At 37.2% G+C, this 22,485-nt stretch overlaps 1 protein-coding gene across 2 annotated transcripts in view; it reads right to left on the reverse strand.

The window, feature by feature from the left end:
* Nucleotides 1-21,590, reverse strand: part of lamc3 (laminin, gamma 3) — a 230,736-nt gene extending 209,146 nt beyond the window's left edge. For both annotated transcript variants that reach the window (XR_007437948.1, XM_007259638.4), the window contains exon 1: nucleotides 20,717-21,590. Coding sequence is in view for 1 of the 2 variants with exons in the window: in XM_007259638.4 (XP_007259700.3) it covers nucleotides 20,717-21,095 (379 nt within the window). In the remaining variant the exon portion in view is untranslated. The remainder of the gene's footprint in view (nucleotides 1-20,716) is intronic.
* Between the last annotated feature and the right edge of the window lie 895 nt (nucleotides 21,591-22,485).

Here is a 22,485-nt window from a genome sequence, read left to right on the forward strand (position 1 = left end):
GTTGCTTAGTCGTAAACAGAGCTCATGCTGGATTAATGCAGTAGTTAGCGAACTATCATGGAATTGCGACGGCAAATCAGACAGATATTGTGTCACATCATATTAAAAAGCCTTTTTAAAGGCTTTGCTTCAATGTGAAACTAATTCATTATAATAGGCCGCCTGACTGGTGAGTTTTTGTGTGTACTTAATGTTTTGGCTGCTCTGGCGTACTTTAGACATACAAATGAGTGATCTTTGTTGAACGTGTAAAAAATTAAGCATAGATTGTTGGGTTTATTGTATACTTTTGTAGTTTGTAGCTGAGTTTGTGGGCTGTTGATTTGTATTAAGTTAATATAACAGTAACACTTTAAAATGGTATTTGATCCAAATGTTATGCAGGGCATTGGATATATACAGCAAAATTTTAATAAACCTTAATAGAGTGTGCATTTGTTAGTTAAAATGGAAGGTTGTCGTTTACAACTCACCTTATACCATATACTTGGTCAGAAAAGTCAGCATAGCATTTTTTTAAATAAATGGTAATACATAGATTATATCCCTGTGTAGTTAATAATTACTTAATAAAACATTACATATTTAGTTAGCACAGTTGTCCACAATTGGTTACATAATCATTTTTAATATGTCAATATTGCAGTTAATGATATGAAAAAGTAATCAGTAGAGTTGAGAACTGATAGTTGAGATAATAGAGAACTGATAACATAGTGCTTGATTACATAACAGTAAGTTAATGAGCACTTAGTTATTAATCATTTATAAATAACTAAGGTGGTAACACTTCATTACTAAGTGCTTAATTACGCAGTACTTAAGCATTAATTAAGGAACCATCTTGTAATGTGTTACCAAAGTCAAGAGAGAGAATATGTAGTTATTGTTATATTTATCTTTGTGTCGGTCAGTCGGCCAGTGGCGTGGTGGGGGGGGTATGTTTGGGTGGGTGCAGACGGGGTATACACTATATTTACTGCATGCCACTGAGTTACAGTGTACAGTACATGCCATGTTTCTGCAATATGTGCAGTGTGTTTCTTCATTTGATTACGTTGGTGTCACCTGTGTTTACGCTGCAGTCAGACAGCTCTCGTAAACTCAAGAATTTCCAAGTTCACCCCAATGAAGTTCCTCTTAAACAACTAACAACAAGTTGTTTAACACAAGTAATAAACTCAGGCAAGTAAAAAGCTCCATGTTAGTGAGTAGCAGTACATTCCCTGGAAATCCCATACACAATAGTTGCTTACAGTATTAAAGTAAACAATGTCTTGTTTAAAAGGAAAACACAAATCTGTTAAGGGTTAGTGTATAATGGGTGACCAGAAAAAAAACAGCACCACACACGCATGCATGCATGTGAGCCATGCTGGTCTAAGCTGGATCCTATATTCTTTATTTTCTACTTTAAATACCAGATCAATGGCTGTTTGAGTGAAATGTACAAGTGGTACAAATGGTATTTACCAGTTTCTGCCACCAATTGACTATATGTGAATGTTGTGTTAGCACATCATCAGGTGTTTTTACATTCTGTTTGGCAGAAATTAAAATAGCATGTGTTAAAAGGTGCTGCGTTCCATGGTCCCCCCCCCCCCCCAAAAAAAATAGTTCAATGAAAAAAGGTGGTCTCAGGTTCTCGTGGTTTGATAAGTTTACAATATTCTTTTATGTGCAACACTTTGTATATAATTCAGACTTTCAGACCCATTACAAGAACATTTTTAATTCCGATAATAAAATGTTTTATAAAAATTCGATACATATTCGTTTTGCAGCAAAGCAACGAAATTCATGCAACTTTTACCTTAAGAAGAAGAAGTAGTTAAGAACATGAGCATGAAAATATGGAAAAACAGACAGCAACAGCCACAGATTTGAGAACCTCGGTGAAAGAAAAATATGATTACAGAGCTGTGAAATATTTTGGGTGATGTTTCTGCTTCAATAATATTAGACGGCCTATGTCCACAGCTGTAATGACAAAAGAAATAAAAAATAACGTCCTTTTTTACCATGTGTTTGAGTGAATTCTCTATGATAAGCTCATATGCAACCTGAACTCATTCATAGCTCTTGAGATTCTGATAAGATTAAAAGCGAAACTTAATGTGAAGCATTGCTCTGTCGTCTATTGGCGTCACTTCCAAAGCACAAACCATTCAGACAGATGTCAGTTATGGGTCACATTAAAAAGATTTTGTAAATAGCTAATACTAATGTCAGATTTTACATCTTTTACTTGATGTGTGAACATAGCTTTTGTGCCTCAGAACCAGCCATTGCATGAAGTAAGTGAACTCATATAATTATTCAGTACCCCTTTAAAATAAGACTACCCTTATAAATAGTTTATAAATGGTTTATAAACTAGATTAATAAGTATTATTGATTAGGTTGTAAATGCTTTAAAACCACTGATAAGCGACTTACAACACATCCATTAAAAAGGCAACAGTGATCCATTAGTTTGCTTAGTCATTTAATTGAACTGAGTCATTTAATTTATAGTAAATAGTTGAACATACTTATAAATATATTTAATATGACAGGTTTAATGCTGATTAATGAAAAATAACACAAAGTAAGATCAGTATCTAGAAAGATCTGAGGTTTGACAGAAGAAATGAATGTGGAATCACTACTTTGCCATTTTTTTTAACTTACTGTTGTCATTTCTATCCATGTTATTTATGTATTAACTGCTTATTAGTGAGTTTTAAAGTATTTGCAACCTAATTAATAACCATTAATAATCTCTTTTATAAAGCATTCATAAACCCTTTATAAAGGTAGTCTTATTTTAAAGTGGTACTGATTAAAAATGGTCACACACTGATTAAAAATGGTCACACAGTGAAAAAAGTTAGGAACCCCTGATCTAGAAAAGTGTTCTCACACTGCAATTCAATAAAAGCATGTTTTTTTTTTTTTTTTTTTTTTTTCGCTGGACCAAACTTTGCGATCCCTTTAATGTCTTCTAATTTGGTTCAGACCACAATGGAAAGTCTGAAAATCCAGACCAAACAAATAGGTGTGAAAACACCTTATAGCATATCTGTTTACTATTGGTATTTTACATTGATTGGGAAACTGTCTGTGCTAAAAAATGGACAATTTGCAGTTCAGGAGTTCTGGAAAGACTACATGCTAGGGGTGGGCAATACGGCCCTAAAATAATATCACGATATTTCATGGTATTTTCACGAAAATATGAAAAATGAAATTGTTTTATTGCGTACGATATGATATGGAACACCCCTAACTAAGGTATTAAAAAAAAATAATAATTTTATCAGATTTGTAATTGAAGTCAATGATCCAGAATCTTGTGATTCTAATAATGCACTTCAAATATCTCATTATATCCAGGATTAAAGTAAAATAAATTATATTGGACAGATATAATCGGTCTCTAGCAGATATATAATGGGAAATGAGAACAGTGTGAATTATTATTTTGCTAAAAGTAGTACCCTGATGTGATAATTAGGGGTGGGTAATATGGCATGATATTTCAGACTATAATATCGTTCACAATATTCAAAAATGTTAGTGATATTATCGTGTACTATATGGTATGGCACACCTTGTCAGGGCCAGACAGGAATGAGACTTGTGCGGATACAATAAAACAGGTTTATTGAAAATAAGATGGTACACAAGAGTAGTCAATGGAACCAGGGTCAATACCAGTAGAACACAGCGTATAGAAACCATACCATAAATGGGAGACAGTCCAGAGTTCATACACAGGCAGGCAGTGTCACAGGGTAGGCAAAAATCCCAAAGAAGTAAACACAGTCCAGGTCATACACGGAAATCGGTCGGTAGAAAACAAAAACAGGATCATACACGGAAATAGACACGGGCAAGATAAACACTTTGTACTGTAGGATAACCAAACAGATACTAGGCAAGGTGTGGGTGTGAGCGTGGTCCTTATATACTGAGGAAAATCAGTACTCTGGACTTCCTGGTGGTGTCATGTGATGCGTCATGTGATCGGGAGTGCGTGTCGTGTCATGATGTGGTGCATTCTGGGTATTGTAGTTGGCAGTGTGGGAATCGCAAATAGAGCTGGATGTGGGAGACTTGGACATTCAACACCAGACATGACACACCCCTACTACATGCACTCATTTACTTGTCATCCCCGCAGTACCTCTGTGGCCTTCTGCACATTTTCACCAAACTCTGTTCCACTCTTAAAAGGAAGGAAAAAAGCTACCATTACAAAAGCTGCAAACTAATTACTTATAAATGACGGAGGAAAGGGGTGGACTGGCAAATTGAGAGAGCAGCAGAAAGAGAGACGGTCACAAGAACAGTAGGCTATGATCAAGAGAAAGTGTCTGTGGGACTCTACGAGGAAAAAAGACAAATGAAAAGACTTGAGGAGGCTTCTACCAGCTTGAGGAAGACAGCAGCCATTGTACGACTGAAATAATATGTTAAATTTATAGTTAAAAAGTTGTGCTCTGCCTCTGAGCCTTTGAAATCTCTCTCTCCCTCTCTCTCCCCCTCTCTCTCTCTCTCTCTCTCTCTCTCTCTTCCTGTCTGTATTGTAGTAGAAAGCACGGATTTCCTAGAGGCCAGAGCCCAGTGCTGTAGAACTTTGGCAGACATGGCGAAGACTGGAGTTAATTGCTGTTTGAAAGTAATTGAACCTCAGAAGCTACTGAGAGCTGCTAATGATTAATTCCTGCTCTCCAGTCTTTATTTGAGTGAATGAGTGTGTGTATCGGGCTCCATAATACACAACCTAACTGTAGTTTAATTAACAGAGTGCCACTACGAGAAAGTGAGAAAGAAGTAAAGAGGCTTCTTCTGTCTTTCTGACTGTCACACTTTGCTTTAACCTCCAGCAGAAGCACTTTTAAGCCACTTCTGGCCAAAAAAAAAAGGTTACTTTAAAGCTCCTTTCACACTTTTGTCCATGTGCCATCCCAGTGCCCACCACACACACACACACACACACTTCACACACACACACACACACACACACACACACACACACACACACACACACACACACACACAAACTTCACATCACAGCACATCACAGCCATACAGATATTAGTTGCAGCACAGCACAGTTTTCTTTCTCTCCACCCACCCACACACATAGACAGATTCACAGAGACAAACACATACATACTTCTATACAGTGTATAAGGGACGTGGAGTTATATCAGGTTCAACAGCTCTACATCTTTCATACAGCGTTCCCCAATGGTGGAACAAACTACCTTCCACTACCAGATCAGGAGAATCTCTCACTATCTTTAATAAACTCCTGAAGACAGAGCTCTTCAAAGAGCACTTACTCTCCTAACACCTCTAACTAACTACCTTCCACTACCAGATCAGGAGAATCTCTTACTATCTTTAATAAACTCCTGAAGACAGAGCTCTTCAAAGACCACTTACTCTCCTAACACCTCTAACTAACTACCTTCCACTACCAGATCAGGAGAATCTCTCACTATCTTTAATAAACTCCTGAAGACAGAGCTCTTCAAAGAGCACTTACTCTCCTAACACCTCTAACTAACTACCTTCCACTACCAGATCAGGAGAATCTCTCACTATCTTTAATAAACTCCTGAAGACAGAGCTCTTCAAAGACCACTTACTCTCCTAACACCTCTAACTAACTACCTTCCACTACCAGATCAGGAGAATCTCTCACTATCTTTAAGAAGCTCCTGAAGACAGAGCTCTTCAAAGAGCACTTACTCTCCTAATACCTCTAACACACTAACTACTTCTAACCTTATTTACTTCTTCCCTTCCTTCACTCCTCTATCCTATTATTCCCCTTCGACCTTCTTTAGGCCCTGTCTTAAGACGTTTTACCTGTTACCTCATATTACTTTTGAACTTCACTATTGTAAGTTGCTCTGGACAAAAGTATCTGTCAAATTTAATGTAATGTAAAAAAAAATGCCAATGTTTTATTATTTTAAGGGGTTACTAATTCCCATAATCGCTTATACTGATTTAATGTAATATTTTTCTCTCATACTGATGGTTTTATACAGAAACTTACTAAATCGCTGTTATATAATATACAATATTATTGTTATAATTAGAAAAAAGGAACAAATAACCCTTTTAAAGTTCTATGTACAGCTTTTGCTCACAGTTTGGAGAAACAACTCACAATGGTTCACAGTGGAGCTTATCAGAACGAGACATTCAGAGTTTTCAGTAGCTCTCATCTCAAGTTTTTATATGAAATGTTTATATAGTAATACAGCCCATAGCTCTTTTTGACCAAAATAACTCTTTAAACTGGTTTCATTCAGGCTCATTAGAACATTGGTTCTTTTCAGTGAACTGGCCCACATTTGCAACAGTATCTGTAGACCCGGAGATATGTCACAGAATATGTCACTTCTGAAAGTGAATCCTCAGTGAATAAGGGTGAATGGAGCTTAACTTCAATTCTAAAAATAGTTACAGTTCACTTGGCTAGGATATTCCTTCAATTTATCGAAATTTATTTATAATACATATAAAATAATGTTAGATTATTTAAAACTCATTTAGTTAAAAGTAGAATAAATAATTAAAATAATAAAAGCAAAAAAACAACTGTTTGTTTATTTATATATTTATTACCAACAGACAAAGGATTTACTAGCATTACTCCTACTGTGAGCTGACTGGTTGATGAACAGATGCTGGATCATGCTTAAAAGGCTTATAACTGGAGTTTTAAAGCTTTAAATTGCATGTCTTCAGCACTGCAACATATGATATTGTTCTGTGTTGGGAATAAAAGTATTTCTTTCAGGATATAAGTTATTAAACATTAAGAAACTATGATTTTGATTAATTGCTCCATACGAACGCATTCATTTTGGACTCACTGAGGAGAACCCTTTGGTTATCACTGGGAATTTTTATAGATTCTCTTATATATTTTCTTTATAGATTCTTTTATAGATAACTAACACTTCCATTACAAAAAACCACAAACAGCAATTTTACAAAAAGCAGTGCTTTTACAGCCCTGTTTTCCTTAAAATATCTCCTAATCTCTCTTCATCTGAGTTTAATATAGTTATTTCTAGTTCTCATCATATTATCAACGCCTGGTTTGGTAAATTTGGTAAATCAGGTGAGCTGCTAACGGAACTGAACATAATATACACATGCTGGCTGAGGAGCATCCAGGAGAAATCTGGAACTACACTCATATTGCTGAGATGAATGGATTAGTGTAATTTGCTTTGGTGCCTAAAACTTTTGCACAGCACTGTATGGCTCTAACTCTGTCATTAAACTTTCCTGTAACAGAAAGAAATGCTTTAGTCCTTTAAATTATTATTTTTCAAAGATACACTTCTTTTTAAAGTCCTGAAACTGCAGGAACACACCATGTTTACTGAGCATTTATCTTTGAAGGCAAGACATTTACCCTGGATAGAGAAGAGAGAAAGAATGAAAAGAAATGATAGTGAGCAGTGTAGTTCTGTTCCTGTGATGACAAGGACACTGTCTGGGAGGAACATTCATGTATCTTCATGAGTGTGTGTGTGTGAGTGTGTCTGTGTGTGAGAAAGTTGTGTGTTTGTGTGTGTGTGTGTGTTATTATTGCAACATCTTGGAGACTATATAGCCTATATAAGGTGCTGCAGCTGGAAGACTAATATTTGTTTGTGGTGAAATGGATACACTGACTATACTAACTGTGTGTGTGTGTGTGTGTGTGTGTGTGTGTGTGTGTACGTGTGTTTTGTGGACTTCATTCCATCTGACCAGACTTAATATTTACGGCTGACCCACTCAAGAAGCTGATATTGTTTGTTTTATGTCTAAAGCTGAAGGCGATACATAACCAGGAGTGCAGGTAATAGCAGCAACAAATCATCCCTATCCAACAGTTATGGGCAACTTCAGTTGCCAAGAAATTCAATCATCATTCATCTCGAAAGATGTCCAAACTACATCTAAAACGAAAGTCCTGTATTTGTTCCAGAAGAGATGAAAAAAGCTGAAATGTTCTGAATATGAGGAGATAATAGAAAGAAGATATCATGCATTTAGATACAATAGATTTAATTACAAAAGCAGATTTTATTAATTTACTTTTCATGTTTTTAAAAGGCATTGCATACATAGATAGCCTCTAGATTAGGTCTGCACAATATTGGGAAAAACTATTTTCTAGTGCATGGCCAAAATGGTAACTAATGCCATGCCCTACCATTGCATTGCTTAATCAGAACCTGGAAGTGCACAGTGTCTCATCAGTGGCTGTCTTCTTCAGTTTCTGGTCTCATTACTGCATGTTATTTTGTGAAACAGAGCATACGGTAACACTTTATAATAACTTGTATTAATATATCATTAACTAATGATTAATACCTATTAATTATTTATTTTTCACCTATTAAGGAACAAAAAAGTTGCTAACATTAATTCTTAACACATTAACACAAATTCTTATTCCAAGTGATTTATCAATCGATTTCTGATGAGGTAATGATTTGTTACCATTTCTAAATATGAATATCCATGCTGATAACTAATTTTGTTAATATTTTAATGCACTAACGTTTTGTTCACATCTACTTATCATTATTTAAAAGTATATTAATTAAAGTTATTCTCAATCATTCAATCAATCAATCAACCTTTATTTTCACTCGGAATACATTGTGGTTAACCCTCGTTTTCAATGCAATTCGAAGAAATAAAATAATTCAGAGTAAAAGAATATGCAGACAGGCAAAAATGTAAAGCAATAAAACAAAAAGATAAATAAATAGAATAATAAGATATAAACACAATAAATAAAGAGGACTAAAATGACACCAAAATCATAAAAAGGTTATTGATAGAACAAAAAAAAAAGTGAAGTTAAAAAAAAAATGGACGATATAAATGAAATAAAAAGGTAAAAGGCCAAACGTAAAACCAGTAATAAAACAAATAAAGAGATGAAATTAATAAAATAAATAAAAAGGCAAAACAAAAAATATTACTAAATAAAAAGGCAAAATAAATAAAGTAGAGTAAGCACACCCGCGAGCAGACTTATCCCTCACTGCTAGCATGGTGTTAGCAATTTGGCTAAGGGCCTCACCCCACATCACTATCACAGTGTTAGCATGGGTAACTAACCAGCCTGGTTTATATGATTTCTGTGTTAAACAGTATCCCTGTGAAAAGCCACCGGAATAGCCACTATTTCAGTGGTGACTAGTCCATGCTCAGAACCATTCAGCACTGCAATATATATATATATATATATATATATATATATAGTTAAAATACAGGTATTTTCAGGTGAATGATGCGGTACTTGATGACAGTATGTAATAATGCACTCAAAGTGTCCAAGATTGGAGTAATATACAGAATGTGCCTCTGGTACATACATGTAACCAGTAAGATTTTTTTTACAATTTTATATGCCTTATATTCCACTGCACTGGCTCTTTTGTACACCCAGCACAAGAAGCACTTCGATAATCTTTGCTACCTTACACACTATTATGAAATCATGAAAACTGTGATGTTGTTACACCTGCACCTTTAAGATCAGCCTCTCCGGAGTACTAATAGGCTGACTCCACTCCACACTGTCTCTGGTTGCGAAGTATTGCCTCTCCTGTGTCTTATCGAGCGTTATTTACTGTATTTGTTATTCCTAGTTTTTGATCCTTGCCTTTGAATACGATTTTGCCTTGTGTTCTATTTTGTATTTTTGATCTCTGCCTGTTTTTTGATGATAATTTTCCAGTCATTTTACAGTCATCAGTGTAACACTTTACTTTGTACAGCATTATTTCCAATATTGTTATTCAGAAGCTACGTGTGTATTATTAGTAAATGGTGTAAAGAACATGGAACTCTGAAATAGAGAATAGTTGTGAGAGCTTTTACAGTATAAGGAGATAAAGGAGTTCCGTGTTTGCTGATCAGACGTTTTTGTGGGTCAGGTCTGCGGTGCCTCCGGAGGACCTACTGTGGTTCTGACTCTGGAGAAATCAAAAGCCCTGCATGGCATCTGTCTTTCATATGGGTTCCTTGAATGTTGTTGGAGGAAAACCACAATGAAAACCAGATGGGCCAACTATCCTTTGAAAGTGTCTGCGTGTGTGTGTGTCTGTGTGTGTGTGGGAAAGACCTGACCTGAATCCTCTGCCACCAGACCTCTGCTGCTTTTTGTGTTTGTCTTCTTCCTTATAGTGTTTTGTTTACCACCCCCTCACACAGACAGACGCACTCACACACATACACACACACTCACATACGGAGTTCTGACCCAAATACTATGTGTCTGTGGGTGTGTGTGTGTGTGTGCCTATGTGTTTGTTTTTGTTCATTGTCAAGACACAAATGGCAGACTTTGTCAGGACCACCAAAGTGGCTTCCTAAAAGCGTCATGTTTCATTGATTAAAACTAAATGAGTAAAACCATTTATGTGTTAAAACAGATGACCAAAAGGTGTTATTTATTACATTATGTGTGAGAACGTAGAGTATTATGCCCACACACTTTTTTACGGCCTGCTCAAAAGCTGCCAAAAATTCAATTTAAAATTCTGCATTTCTTTGTGAACTTTTTTTTTTTTTTTTTCGCTGAATGAAGCCACTGCCAGATTACAACAAGCAAGATAATGAGTAGTTTTTAAGCTGTTCTAATCAGACCAGTAGAACACCATAATGAGCACTAATTCTCTTGTGTGTTGTAATCTGGCAGTGGCTTTATTCACAATCAGTCATATTCCTCACAATTTTCTTAAAAAAAGATATTTAAAACATTTTATCTTAATCTTAAAGTGAAATATGAATAATTCTGTTTGTTCAGTTCTGTATATACAGTATTTCACGGGTAGTAGATACTACAATTGGGTGTGAGATGTTATAGGTGCACCAGTATTACATGATAATGGCACTCTGACCAATGCACTGTAACATTTTCAGACCCTGCATCCATTACAATAGACATCAATCATGTAGTTTCTTATTTTTTCAAATGTTTTGTTGCACATAACACTACTTGAGACTTGTTGTTAATCAGAATAGACTATAAATGAGCCAGTTAAAAAGTTTATAAGCCAGAGAAACAATATCGTAGCCTTGCTCACCGCAGTGGAAAAGAAACAGCACTAGAGCCAAAGAGACAAATTAAAATAGATTATATATATACCAGACATGGGTTAGATGGGTATAAAGCCCCCCAGTATTGAGCTGTAGAGCAGAGGAACAGTGTTCTCTGGAATAATGATGCTCCATGCCTGAGTGCAATCAAATAATTTGTTGTTTAGTAGATACAGTTACTCCAACAAAAATTAGAATACACTGCTCCGAGTGGTCCAGCGGTAAAAGTGCTGCCACTATGATCAGGAGACCACAGGTTTGAATCCTGTTCATGTAGCTTGCCATCGGCTTCCGGAGCCCTGAGAGAGCACAACTGGCCTTGCTCTTTCTTTGGGTGGGTAGATGGCACTATTTCCCCTCATCACTCCCAAGGGTGATGTCGATCAGCACAAGGCTGCATCTGTGAGCTAAGGTATCAGAACCGAGTCGCTGCTCTTTCCTCCGAGTGCGCTGTGATGCTACTCAGCAATGCTGCAACAGTAGCAGTTCAAAAAGAGGCGGTGGCTGACTTCAGATGTATCGGAGGAGGCATGTGCTAGCCTTCACCTTACCCTCCTGGTGTTGGGGTATTACTAGTGATAAGGGGAGTCCTATTAAGTGTGTTGCGTAATTGGCCATGTAAATTAGGGAGAAAATGGAAAAAAAAACTATTTTTTTAGTACCGTGGATTTGGGAAGCAAAATTATTGTGCAGGTGTTGTAATATTTTTTTTTCCATAGAGTGTATGTAAGACGTTATGTGCTGACATTGTTTAAACAAGCCCGTATGTGTGTGTGTGTGTGTGTGTGTGTGTGAGTGCACTATATGTCTGGACTGAGGATGTAGTTTGTTTGGTTTGGAAGCAGGAGAGCTGAGCCTAACATAGACCCCCAACTGCAAGGCATCCGGGGATCAGAGAGAAAAGTAAAAGCCAACCGTGAGAGAAAGAGAGAGAAGGGGGAAGAGAGAAAGAGAGGGAGAAAAAGAGAGAGAGACAGTTTCCTGTTCAGACATTCCGCTCTCGGCCCCAGAGCTGTCATTCCGTTCGAATCAATAGCGGCCCACTGCCAGATGATATTCCTCCTTTTAAAGCCAATATTATGTTATTCGCTTCCTCTCCTGTCGAACAGATGACATTTAACGCTCTGTCATCCCTCTCTCTCTCTCTCCCCATCTCTCCTTCAAATCCCCTTTTCACTGCGATGCTACATCGTACCACCAACTTCCACCGCCAGCGGAATTCCAGAAGCTGTCAGAAGAATTCCTGCAGTGTGATCCACACCATTTGCCTTTGACAGATGTTCCGAGTATTTCCCGACAGTGAGGAGGTGTCAGCTCATTGCCATTCTATCACACTTAGTGAAGCGGAGATCAATGTGGAGGAATTGGGCTGTGTGCTTATGAGCATATTGGTTTAGGGGTTTAGGATATGGTTTCAGAAAATGTGGTGTGCATTGTATAACATGATAAATAAAAAAGATTAAACTAAATTAGTTTAAATTTCTCAAAGGTTTTTTTGGTTTTTCTCTACTTAGTTTGGCTGCAGTGTTTTGTTTTTTTCCCAGACAGTAAGAAGTAGTTTGGTGTGTACTGTCACTGCGGACCTCTACCTCACTCTGCCTCCAGTCTTACCAATGTTACTTAATGCCAGGTTCCCACTACATGACTTTTTGATTCGTCAGTCTTTGTGCTGTTCACACTACACGTCCTTTAGTTGTTGAGACTTTCACACATGACTGATCAGTGACACGGGGTCACAAATTAGACGATTCAACTAGCTGCTCTCCAGAAACATGTTTTGTCATGAGAACACACCCGAAAACTAGCAATGCAATGCTGTAGAATCTTTATAGGGGAGAATACACACTTGCAACAAGTCCAACATGAATGGGTTCATATGAAGCAACTGAGCAAAATCAGTTTATAAATGTCCTTAACACAGAACTATAACAAATGTCAGACATCATTTTTGGATCAGCTCACCAACCAATAAGCACACAGTAACAGTAATGCTAGTACTTTACAGTGTAAAACATGTTTTTTTTTTAGATAAACTGAAATATACAGGCATGCATTTTTAGGTTTTTTTTTTTTGTAAAATACATTATTCTACTTTCTAAAATTAAAGAAATATTCAGAACAAGTAGCTCATAATTATTTTTAATTTAAAGTTTTTAGCTTTTAGCTCCATTCACCCCTATTCATAGAGAACTCACTCATGGGCTCCCTCTAGAGTCATTTACTAATATAGCAGGGGGACAGACAGAAGTCAGACTCTCCATAAATAGCTCTGATGTATTTTGGACTTGGGGTTCTCTCTTTCTGTGATCCCACTGGCTGTATGTAGCTGCTGCTCCTCACTCCTAGTCGTCGACTGAGTCAGATATTAAACATGTTGAATATTTGCCGGGCAGTCAGCGAGCAGATACTATAAGACAGATATTTAATTGTCCCTAGGCATCACTAACGATAAGGAATATGCCATTAGTGGCCCATGAGCATGTCTTAGTTTTCACTTCACAGTGGCAGCAGTATTTTGCTCCATTGTGTTATGGAAGTTAGCGAAAAATAAAAAGCAGTAATTTATCTGGATGGCAGCAAATGAATTAAGAGAATAGAAAATAGCTGGTTAATAAAGGTGCTAGAATTAGGAAAATGCTCATGTAAAAGTGTATCCTGCCTGTTGTTTTGGATATACTACAATCCTAAAACAAGAACAAGAACATGTGTCAACAAATGTCTATAAGAACTACGTGCAACTTTGACAAACTAAAGAAAAAAAGGAAACTACGACTGTAAGGATATGCAGCGTCCACTCACGAGAATATTTGGCATGCTGCCGCCATGAAGGTCTCAAGTGGCCTTGAAACTTTTCTCACAAGTATGCAATCAGGAACAGCATTATTACCGAACAGTTCTTTTTCTGAAACCTCCCACCTCTTAACCAGTTCGGTCCGAACAAAGCGAGGCCCCTTTGTTGAAAGATAATGGTTACTTGAACAAGGCTACAATCACTCGGAAGAGTCTGTATTGATGTGGAAAGCTGGAAAGACGTAAGCCTCGCAGACAAAGGGGCTGCTTTCATATGCAGCTACTGTATTTTGCTCTGAATACTTAGCATGCCAAGTGACTGCTCATACAATGTGCCTTTTTACGGTATGGCTTGACGGACAGACATGTACTGACATCTTCAGGCTAAAAGCTTTAATACGTTCCTTTTATCACGATTTAAAAAAAGGTACAAGTTCTCTTTTTCGGGGAAGAATGCAGTAAACAGGAAATGTTTTGCATATTTATCTGTGTGGTGGTTTTTCAGAGACTTAGAGAGAGTTCTGCTTTTGATTCATGACAATATCCTGAGTTGCTTAGATCAGAACAGATGGACATGAACACATGGATGCTTGAGAACGGTTGCTATTAGCTTTGTTGGTTTTCAAGTCAAGCTGATTAAGATGTTTGGAGATCTTGTGAAATTGGTTGGGCAGTCTGGAGGCCAGCAAATGCAGACAGTAAAATGTGTGAATTAGCTTCCCAGACTTCCCAATCTACAAGCTGTGCTTTAAAAAAAAAATTGGGGCTTGTGACACAAAGCCAGGGTGTCTGATTTATAATGATTTTAATATCCATTCAAAACTGCCACACAGGAACCAGTTGGGTTTTCTGAAGATCAATGTTTGACAAAAGTCAACCATTGATGTGAGAAGCCTTTCAGAGCATGTTTTAGTAGACAGAATAAAGTATTGCAATCTGAAAAAAAAAAAACAATGGTGAATCTTATCTTATCAGATAAAAGTAGCCATAAGCCTCACTACTAGCCTGAATACAAAATAAAATACAGTTGAATGTCTAAAAATGGCATAATGCATCACATTTGTCCAAAGATGCTGCAGTTGTAGCTCCTGCAGACTCTTAGGCTAGTCTGATATATGCTTAATTGCTGATAAATCTGGCAACCACCAGTCCAAGAAAGTGTTGCAATATGGCAGAGACCTTCCTAAGAAACCCTTGCTCCTTGTGTGTGTGAGCATTATCCTGCTGAAAAAAGGCCAGTTGGAAGCCCTGCCATGAGAGGGGGAGTGACTACCTGTGATTTAAAGGCTCACCTGATTATCCCTCCCATCCTTATGTTATCTAACCTGAAAGATAAATGAAGTTACACTTATATAGCACCTTTCTAGAAACCAAACCATTAATTCTCAGCACTCTTCCGCACACCAGTGAAAAGCAGCAACCGGAAACGTCCATCCACCTGGAGGACTGTATCAGGCACTACAGTATTTTACCCAGGCCAAGTGCAAATCCTTATGTGGGTACACAGTCCTACATACATTTACACACAAACACAGACTTACATACATACCTGATTTTTTTTTTTTTTTTTTTTTTGAGTATTACACTTTTAGAGTAAATGATGGATTTATTGGTGTCAGGTTCACAGAACAGTATTTTTTTTTTATTGGAATATAAGGCACACCGCATTATAAGGTATGTATCATCATGTTTCCCTTCTAATTCAGCAGGTCTAATGCTAATACTGCTCCAGCCTTGGTGCTGGAGAAACTTTACTGGAATTACTTTATAACGCTGCACTTCAGTGGAGTAGCTTAACTGCTCCTTACAACCCAAATAATAAAATTCACATATAAGGCACACTGGATTATAAGGTGCACTATCGATTTGTGGGAAAATTAAAGGATTTTAAGTCCTTATAGTGCAAAAAAACGGTAAGTCAAATTTGGGGGAAAGTCTTAGGGAGTGTCTGTCTATGTTTTATTTTTTTCAAATATCAAGAACATGATAAAAACTGAAAAATAAAAAAATAAAAAAATGATCTAATATATCACAGTGTCTATATTTTGTCCCATCCCTCCTAATTATCATGTTGATGAAACCTAGTCACAAAAATCAGTGATGGAAACTGAGCATCTTTTCACAGGAGAAAAACATATGCTGGGCTCATAAAACTTTTTTTTTTTTCATAGCCCAGGGGAAACTCGAAGAGTTGTCCTGTTCCCTTACGTATTGAAAGCTTCTCGACATGTTGGATTAAAAAAAAGTCAAATAAAGTCTTATTTGATCCATTTGCTCTTACTATAGTTGGCTAGATTTCCAGGAGTAAAGCGAGAAGTTGTAACTTGGACAGAAATCACAAAAAAGAAGACAATGTAGTTGTCTCCTAGTAAATGGGTCGCATCTGTGCTGTTTCAAAACTAAGACAAGAGAGAGTCAACTAGCTCTTACTTCAACCATCTAAGGGACATTGAGGATCCCCCAAACACCTTCACGCAACAACACATCTGTTCCAACTGTCTGGAAGAGACAGGCTCCAGCCAGACAAAGTGGAGTTGAATAACTCAGGATATGCGCTCTTGTATGCAAAAGGCACATTAAGTTATGACAGTGTGATTAAAGGATGTTTAAAAAAGACATATGTAGGTTTTAAACATATGTAAATGTGAATACTTTAATTTAATTTAAATGTTACACTGAACATTTACTGGTTTGTAGATCTATTATTATCTGTTTGACCAGTTGCTTTTCCAGAATTCAACTCCCCTTTAAAGCAGCACTAGGTAGGATTTCCTTAATTTTTGATCTTTTTAAAGAAGTAAAATTACAGCTTGAAACTCACTGCAGCGCTGCATTGAGGTGTAATAGGAGGAATAGCGGTGTCTCGTGTCTGTGCTGGAGCTCCTCTGAGCCCAAACCAGTCTCTGTAAGTTTTCCGAGGCGGCCGCGACCAACGCTTGCGAGAACTGCGACCTGCTTTCCGACCTTTAGTTCTAACAGTTCTACAAGGACTACTGGTTCATTCTTTACAAACTAACATACAGACACTCTGGCAGAAGCTGAAAATCGACCGAATATGTCTGTGAAAGCCAGTAAACGAGAAAGAGAAACTAATCCGCCTGAAACAATTATAACACTCTACAACTGTAGGGGGAGCCCACAAGCATAAAATCTCAATCCTACCTAGTGGAGCTTTAAATGAACAGATTAGCCAAAGAGATTTATTTTGTTTCTGTTTATTAAAAAGTGATAATTTACAGATACATACAGGAAACATAAATGTACCATATTTTTCACACTATTTTTCCCAAAAATCAAGAGTGCGTCCAAAAATCAGGTGTGCCTTTATTAGCATTAGCTGCTAATTGCAGTGCTAGCTCTTTCAGCATTCAGAGGTGAGCATATTTTACTGATGTCTGTGTGTTTGCCATGTTAAAACAAGCTACGTGGGACAAACCACTAGCTGATAGCGCTCAGGCTTACCGGAACACTCAAAGTTCCTCAGTGTGGTGCTGTTGGGTGGCATTAACTAATGCTAGGTGCTGCTAAACGTGGCTAGCATTGCTGCTAATTCCACTGTTAAAAATATTGGAAATCTAAGTTTACTGTAAATAAATGGAAGCGCTTTACTCAAAAAAACAGTTTTCAGGCAAGAAATGTGTGTAGAATACTGTGTGCCACCCTTGTTCCTTACTATTGTTGCTTAAAATGTGTCTTATAATATGGTACAATAATTCTTTTTCTTCTTCTGTTGTTTGAAAAAGGACAATGGCCTGCCTCAAATTCCTGTAAATGGTGCAAATATCTGAACCATCTTGAAAGGAGATTTCACACTGCAGACAATTTTGCACATGGTTAAGTGGATCCAGACCAAATTCTGGTCAGTAAGACCAGGCCAAACAAAGCAGGTAATTTATATTAATTTGTCACAATCATTCAACTGTTTTACTAAAAAGTTTCTGCCATTTATTGAGTCACAAAGTGATCATTTGTGTTATTGATGTGAGAAATACTGCCAATTTTGTAATCCACACTGAGAACCATATTAGCAGAGTAACTTGGTTTGTCTTAGTGATTCTGTCTTTGTTATAAATCTCAAATACATGTAAGATTCAGTAAAATAACGGCTATACCATGTGATACTTCAACATATATATATGTTGAATACATATATGCTATATATATATATATATATATATATATATATATATATATATATATATATATATATATATATATATATATATATATATGCTGTTTTATATATATATATATATATATATATATATATATATATTTTTTTTTTTTTTTTTTTTTTTTTTTTTGGGTTATTTGACAAATATGCAGTGAAATACTTTTGCTGTTTTTGGTGGAAAATAAGGCACTACTTTTTCCTAATGTTTGTGCATGGTGCTTCTGGAGTACCTACATTCATTTGGTGCACCACACAGTCTACACCACATACACTAGTATGTTATATAAAAGTTCTGGAGACTTTTGTATGTTCTTCATTTGCATCAGGTTAGCTTATTACAGCATTATAAAGTAGTGTAAAACAATGCATTATTTTTGGCACATGGTATTTGTCTTTCAAAAGATAGATAGATAGATAGATAGATAGATAGATAGATAGATAGATGCAGTTGATATTGCAGTTGAACACAGTAGACAATGAACACCAGTTGATGTGCATATAATGTTCGGGGTTGGGGGAGTAGTCAGTTCGCAGACTGACTAACTAAAACTTTACCAGGCCAAACTAAAACTTTTAGCACAATAAAAACCTACAAATATTGTCACTAGATTAATTCTTAGCTTAGTTTAAGAAATGTTCTACCCCTGGTTTCATCTCAGACAGATCAACAGCCCTTGCAATTTAGAGACAGTCATTTTGTATCAGAAATGATCCAGATCTTAATCAAAATAGCTTATACCTGGGGTTCTTGACCTCACTTATCATGCTTTTCCAAGTAGGTTACCTGGTTGCATCTGTGTGATTAATAGACCGTATTACCTTATGGCTGGATATTAATGTATTTTCATTGTAATTTATATGTGGCTTATTTGCATGAATAATGACCTTGGCCTGCCAGGCTGTTAAAAGCAAATGCTGCATACTGTGAAATTAATGAGACAATTAGCATCAGATACGTGAACAAATAATAATGAAAACTACTACATTATTCCAGTACTTATCACCCAATCAGTATAGTCTTTTCTTTGGAATCCTCACTAGTGAAATATAGTATGTCTTAATGTCTTGTTACTTGGAGTGCAACATGAAAGTGAAAGTCTTGCTTTTAATCGTTTTAAAACATTTGATGAGTGTGACTTTTGTACCAGTGAATGGAAACTACTACTTACCAGTTAGCAGCAGTGTACAGCTAACTATAGCAACCACTTACTTATAGGGTCCCTTAACTGATGGTTAAAAGTCTGAAACTGATTATGATTTACTAACTAATAGTAAATCATAATCAATTTAACAGAAAATATAGACAAAACTCAAAGAACACAGTTGCTGCTACCACTGTTTTGGCTGTGTTGTACTTTTGCTCATTAATAAAGACAACAGCATGCCATGCACTGTCAGAATCTCCACTAGCTTTATGCTAATCATGCGCCAATTAGCTTCCATTCCTCATCAGCAATATTAGCTATATTGCCTAAATTTGAGTTTTTTTTGCCAAACATTTGCATTAAAGCAACAGTATGTAAATGTCTACCTTAAAAAAAACAACAACTTCAAATTGTTATTTTGTTGATGCTCAACTGACATGTATCAGGAGAACAGAAACTCTAATATTACTACCCTGGGCTTGGCACTACGGTGGCCTAAAAGGCCCAACGTACTGCAAATTTAAAAGAGCTGCAAAGGCACTGAACACATCCATCAATTTTGACAACAAAGGCACTACAAAAAGAGAAGTGTGCTGAAATTAAATCCCAACCCCCCAGGGGGACCTTAACATATGATAGCATTTTTGATATACATACAACCATGGTAATCAAACAATATTAGTAAACTAATATTCCTCTGTACACTCAGCAAACTCCTAGACATTACTGAAGATGTAGTTTAGGTGTGCAAAATCTTTTAAGGGCCCCCTGGGGAACTTCCGTTATGTTGTGAGTTACTTTTGTTGTGTTTTGGTTGTATTTGCAGCATGTTTCTCTATTTGTAGTGCCTGTGTTGTCATTTTGATGGATGTGTTTTCTGATTTTGCAGCTCTTTTCAACTTGCAGTGCATTGGGCTTTCTCGGCCAGTGTATGGAACACTGCTAACTGCACTATGTAACTTCAGTGATGTGGGCAGAACGACCTCCAAAGTCATATTCTGAAGTCATATTCATGTTAAATACTGTAATATTACTGGCTGTACTCCTGTAGAGCACAAACTCCAAGATAACATGCCCATGAGGGGCCAGTATAGGTAGGACAACCGAGAACCATAACGTTTTTTCCATGGGTTCCATGCTGCTCTAATATAGAAATTTGAGTGATGGGCCCCATAATGTGAGTAAGTGATGAGGCCAGGAGGAGTTAAACATGGGCGTTATCTGGGCCATACACTTTACTGCACATATGGCTCTTCTGGGAAACCAGAGTCCCAGTGTCAACAACACATACTGTATTTCACAAACCCACTCAGAACTGTGGCCACCTGAATCACACCCATTAAATTAAATCACGCCTATATTAAATCAACAGGAACTCCACAAAGAACTGCTGGTTATATCCCTCGCCTTGTCCAGAAAGACATGCTCATATAATTCACATCATACTACTGCTTTAAAAGTAAGAACACCTTACCTAAATGTAGAGTCAGATTGACGGAGTTGGGGTACTGTACTCCATAGAACATGGACTGGCTTTGCCACCAGGTTGGCTCCTCGTCCGAGTGGAAGTCTGTCAGGTAGGTGGCGTTGTGGTTGGTTTCAAGGTCCAACGCGTCGCAATGGCGACAGGAACGCGTGGAGCCAGTCTGCATGCAGTAGTCCTCAGGGGGTACGCCACATACGTTGGAAACCATCACAGTGCGATTGAACGCTGCGTTCTCAAATTTGGGCATGCAGCGGCTAGGTGTTCCTTCTTCGTCGAAGCAGGAGTCCATTCCAGCCAGAACGCAGGAGTTTGAGAGAAAGAGAGGGAAAAGGAGGGAGAAGGAAATGGAAAGAGAGATAGAAAACATCCTTTCTGCAGAATAGTGGCTAAGCTAACTTGCTAGAGACTCTTACAGACAGAGAAAAGAGAGAAAGGCACATCCATACACAAGTTCTACCTCACAAATATGCAAGAAAATGATGTATTATGTGTCAGCACAGAGTCAGGTTTACATTCATGCTCATGCCAGCTTCACCTCTCTTCAACTACAATACTACAGACAGTTATAAAAGCGGTTTAAGAAGTTTTAAATCTTGTTAAATGACATGCAACATATAGAAGTAAGTAGTTCCATGCAAGTCACAAACTATAGTATCTCCTCACGCTCTCCTCAGATGCAGATGCAGAAAGAAATGGGGCAAGAAAGTGCAAAATGTCCTAAATGCTCCTTTGTGCTCTCATGTGGCGTGCAGCCTCTTCATCTCTCCTTTTACTTCACAGACTTCAAACATGTGTTTCCTCTCACAGATTTGGTCTACGACAAACACACACACACACACATACACACACACACACACACACACATGCACACTTAGGAGAGCAGGGCCAGACCATGGAGGAGGCGGGTAACTAAGGGGGAGTAGACTAAAAGGGAAGGGGTTAGGATAAGGATAAAAGGACTGATGGAATATGGAGATAATTAAAGAGGTGAAGGGGTCACAGTGAGAGACACCCCCTTTTGGGAAGGACTGGTAATGCAGGTATGTTGTGTTTGTGTGCAAGCTTTATTGCCTCTAAATACAGTGGTGTAAAAAAGGTATTTGCCCCCTTATAGTTTCGCATTTTTGTCATACTTACATTTTTCAGATGATCAAACTAACTTTAATATCAGACAAATATAACCTGAGTTAATACAAAAACCAAACTATTCAAACCAAACTAGCCCTTTGTGAAAAAGTCTTTCCATAAATAAACTGTGAATAATCAAAATTTTTGTAAAGCTGAGTTCAATTTCACTACTAACCACAACCATGCCTGATTACTGCCAGACCTGTAGAATCCAGAAATCACTTAAATACTTCTACAGTATTGTATCTACCTGTCTGACAACATGAAGCAGCTAAAAGATCTCAAAAAGCAACAACGATCTAACAATGATCAACTGATCATCTATCAGTCTGGGAAAGGTTAAAAGGTAAATTTAAGGCTTTGGGATTCCAGCAGACCTCAGTGCGAACTATTATTCACAAATGGAGAAGACATGGAACACTGGTGAACCATCCAAGGAGTGTTTACTCCAAAATTTACTCCAAAATTAGTGTTTACTCTGAAATTACTCCAAAAGGGCATGGACAACTCATCCAGGAGGTCACAAAACAACCCTGCGAGTTCTCCACAGAGATGTAAAAGACTCACTGCCAGTTATCAGTAAAGCTTATTGCAGTTGTTGCTGGCATGGGTTGCACAACCAAGTTATT

This window comes from Astyanax mexicanus, chromosome 1 (assembly GCF_023375975.1).
Source record: "Astyanax mexicanus isolate ESR-SI-001 chromosome 1, AstMex3_surface, whole genome shotgun sequence".
Classification (NCBI taxonomy): Eukaryota; Metazoa; Chordata; class Actinopteri; order Characiformes; family Acestrorhamphidae; genus Astyanax; species Astyanax mexicanus.